The sequence below is a fragment of the Alligator sinensis genome, unplaced genomic scaffold, assembly GCF_000455745.1.
Source record: "Alligator sinensis unplaced genomic scaffold, ASM45574v1 scaffold407_1, whole genome shotgun sequence".
NCBI classification, from domain to species: domain Eukaryota; kingdom Metazoa; phylum Chordata; order Crocodylia; family Alligatoridae; genus Alligator; species Alligator sinensis.
In genome coordinates this window covers 790,813-793,622 of record NW_005842464.1, presented here as the reverse complement: position 1 = coordinate 793,622, position 2,810 = coordinate 790,813, and the positions used below count along the sequence as shown (strand labels likewise).

The window sequence follows — 2,810 nt, the reverse complement described above, 5'->3', positions numbered from 1 at the left end:
CCAGGCCAGGCTGGGCTCAGGCCCCGGGGACGGGACGGGGGTCCCCCGGCGCACCGTGCACAGAGCACCCGGCACCGCGTTACATCGTTTATTGGGGGCACCGCCGCTCCCGCAGGGAGAGGGACCACGAGTGGAGACGGGAGCCAGTCATTTGGGCCCACTGCGCCGGGGAAGACAAGGGGCAGGCCCCTCTGCCACGGCCGGAGGGCGCGAGCATCCTGAGCGGGTGCAGGCGCGATTCCCGAGCGCAGGGACGGCGTCACGGAGACCCCGAAAGCGAGCGGGAGAAGGGGGCGCAGAGCCCCTCGCCCCTCGCTCGCCCAGGTGCTGACGAAGCGGCGGTAGCCGTGGCGATGCTGCCGTTAGCGGTCGTTACGGGGCCCGTGTTGCTGCTCGGGGCTGACGGGCGCCAGGAGCGGGCTGGAGACGCTGCCCCGCAGCCAGCCCGGGCCCGCGGTCCTCCGTGCAGCACCGCCGCTCTCCCGGCGCCTGCCGAGCCCACGGCGAAGGGAACGGAGGAGCCCTTTCCTCCGGCAGCCTCCGCGCTCAGTCCTCCTGCGGGAAAAAGGCCAAGAGCGGAGTGAACAAGGGATCGCAGCCAGCAGGCCACAGGCCAGGCTGGGACAGGACTCCCAGGGGAGAGGGCCAGGGCTGAGCCCAGCTCCCGCTGCTGTCTGCAGACCAGCCGGGACTCTCCGGCAGGGCACGGGAGATTGACAGCCAGAAAGAAATAGGGAAGTGGAAACACTGCACGGGTTGGAGCCCGGCGTGGGGAGACCAGCAGAGCCCTGCCGGGGCAGAAGCTGCCTCCCGCGGCGCGGGGACAGACGCCTGCTCTGCGACCCGACAGCAGCTGCCTGAGCACAGCTGCCCTGTGCCCGGGGAAGCTCCCTGCCCCGTTCGCTGCCTTCTCTGCCTGGCCCGGAGCCGACGGCAGGACAGAGGCCTTCCTACGCCCGAGCTCTGCTGCCTGGTCAGTGCAAGGGGGACCCGTCCCACTGAAGTCCAGCAGCTCTTCCCAGGCCACGAGGCCCCAGCCACAGCGACTTGCTGCTTCCACGAGGCACAGAGCTGTTTGGCGTGAGATCTCCCAGTCGTGCCCCGCTCAGTGACCGGCCACGGGAACTGTCCAGCAGCCACCGAGCAGCACCTGCCCCTTTGCTGGGCGACGGAGAAGGGCTGGGCCTGGCACGGCACACCGATCCTACCCAGGGCTGCCCCCCTACCCCCACGAGCAGCTGGCCTCTCCTGTCACTGTGACCAGACTTTACTCGGGGCAGGAATTTCCAGGACGCGAGTTCCTTCCTGCAGCACAAGCATCCCCACGGCCACGGGGACACAGTCCCACCTACCCACTCATCGTCCTCTGCTCCGTCCCCCTGCCCACAGGGCTCAGCTGCTGCCCTCCCCTGTGGTTTCTTAGCCAGGATGTTGTCTGTCCAGGAAGCTCCGACCTGACTGTCACCAACAAAGTTGCACTTGGTCACTGTCCCTGCGTCCAGCTTGGCTAGAGAGACTGCACGGGAGAAAGGGTCTGAGTGTGGGGGTTGTGGAGGAGGGATGCCCCCCCTACCCCACTGAGCAGCCGGCCTCAGGAAGGTAGGGGGGCATCCCCCCCCACAGCCTGCAGGTTCTCTCCCTGCCCCCCGGCCGTGAATAACATCAGAAGAGGCACGTGGCGGGTCAGGGGCTTCAGGAGGGCCTAGGACCACCCCAGGACCAAGGCAGCTGTGGCTGGTGAAGGGGCCCACGGAGAGGCCACAAGCATGCCCCGAGTTACCCCCTGCAGCGCTGCAACTGCCACCCCCAGGCAGCAGCACGCAGGAGCAGGCAGGAGGGAGGAGCAGAGCTGGGCAGGGGGGCGCGGGAGGCACTCACACACAAAGGGGCTGTCACCCCGGGTTTTCAGCCGGATTTCTGTCCCCAGCTCCAGCTCCATCTTCTTCATCTCCGCCTCTGGCAGCCAGAAGGCCACGGTCTGGCTGGGCGTGTGGCGCCCCGTCACCTGCACCAGCTCCGGCTTATTCACCAGCCCCATCAGCTCCTCCAGCGACAGCTGGTCCGTGTCTCCTTTGGCTTCCACTTCTGCCACACGCAAGCACAAGTGCATGGGAACCCCCGCACCCAAAGCCCAGCGCCCCCAGCATGGGGAACGATGGGTACCCCCTGCGGCAGGCCTGGAGCCTGCAGCCCCACCTCACTGCAGAGACGGCAGGGCTCCGACGGTGCACCCCATGTGGCTCTGCAGACCACGTGTGCCTTAGCGGCCGCACCATGGGGTGCAGAGCCACGTCCAGCCTGGCTTGCTGGGACTGTCTGGGGCTAACAGACAGGCTCAAGCCCAGCTCAGATCTCCAAGTGGCTGCAGAGACCTGTGCCTCCTGCATCCAGGCCAGAGAGCCCGCTGGGGCCAGGCTCTAGCCCTGTTGGGAGCAAGGCGCCAACGGCAGAGGAGACCTGCGCTTCGCGAATCCCTCCCGCTGCAGCACCGGGTCCCAGGGGAGGCCAGAAAGGTCGTTCCCAAGGGGCAGCTCGCCCCTGCTCCAGAACTGAAGAGCAGGAGGCCCGGGGCTGCCCGTGGCGGGGCAGGGGTCTGGAGACGGCCCCGGGGAGCAGCGATACGTACTGAAGGATGACATGAGGAAGCCCGTGTTCACCTTCCTGGTGTTGCTGAAGTTGGGCTCGATCTCGTTGCCCTTGGGGTCGAAGCGGCGGCGATGGATCCGGCTGGGCCGGACGTACAGCACGGAGTATCTCTCCTGCATCGCCCGGGGGGAGACCGGCGCCTGGTCACTCGCCGCCCAGCCCAG

General features: G+C 67.8%; 1 protein-coding gene across 1 annotated transcript in view; it reads right to left on the bottom strand.

Annotated features, from left to right (window-relative positions):
* Window positions 1–2,779, bottom strand: part of LOC102369408 (arpin-like) — a 10,863-nt gene extending 8,084 nt beyond the window's left edge. The window contains exons 1-3 of the mRNA XM_006030828.3: window positions 2,627–2,779; window positions 1,879–2,085; window positions 1,353–1,516 (exon numbers count right to left, since the gene is read on the bottom strand). Coding sequence (XP_006030890.2) covers window positions 1,353–1,516; window positions 1,879–2,085; window positions 2,627–2,765 — 510 coding nt within the window. The 5' untranslated portion in view covers window positions 2,766–2,779. The remainder of the gene's footprint in view (window positions 1–1,352; window positions 1,517–1,878; window positions 2,086–2,626) is intronic.
* Window positions 2,780–2,810: the final 31 nt, after the last annotated feature.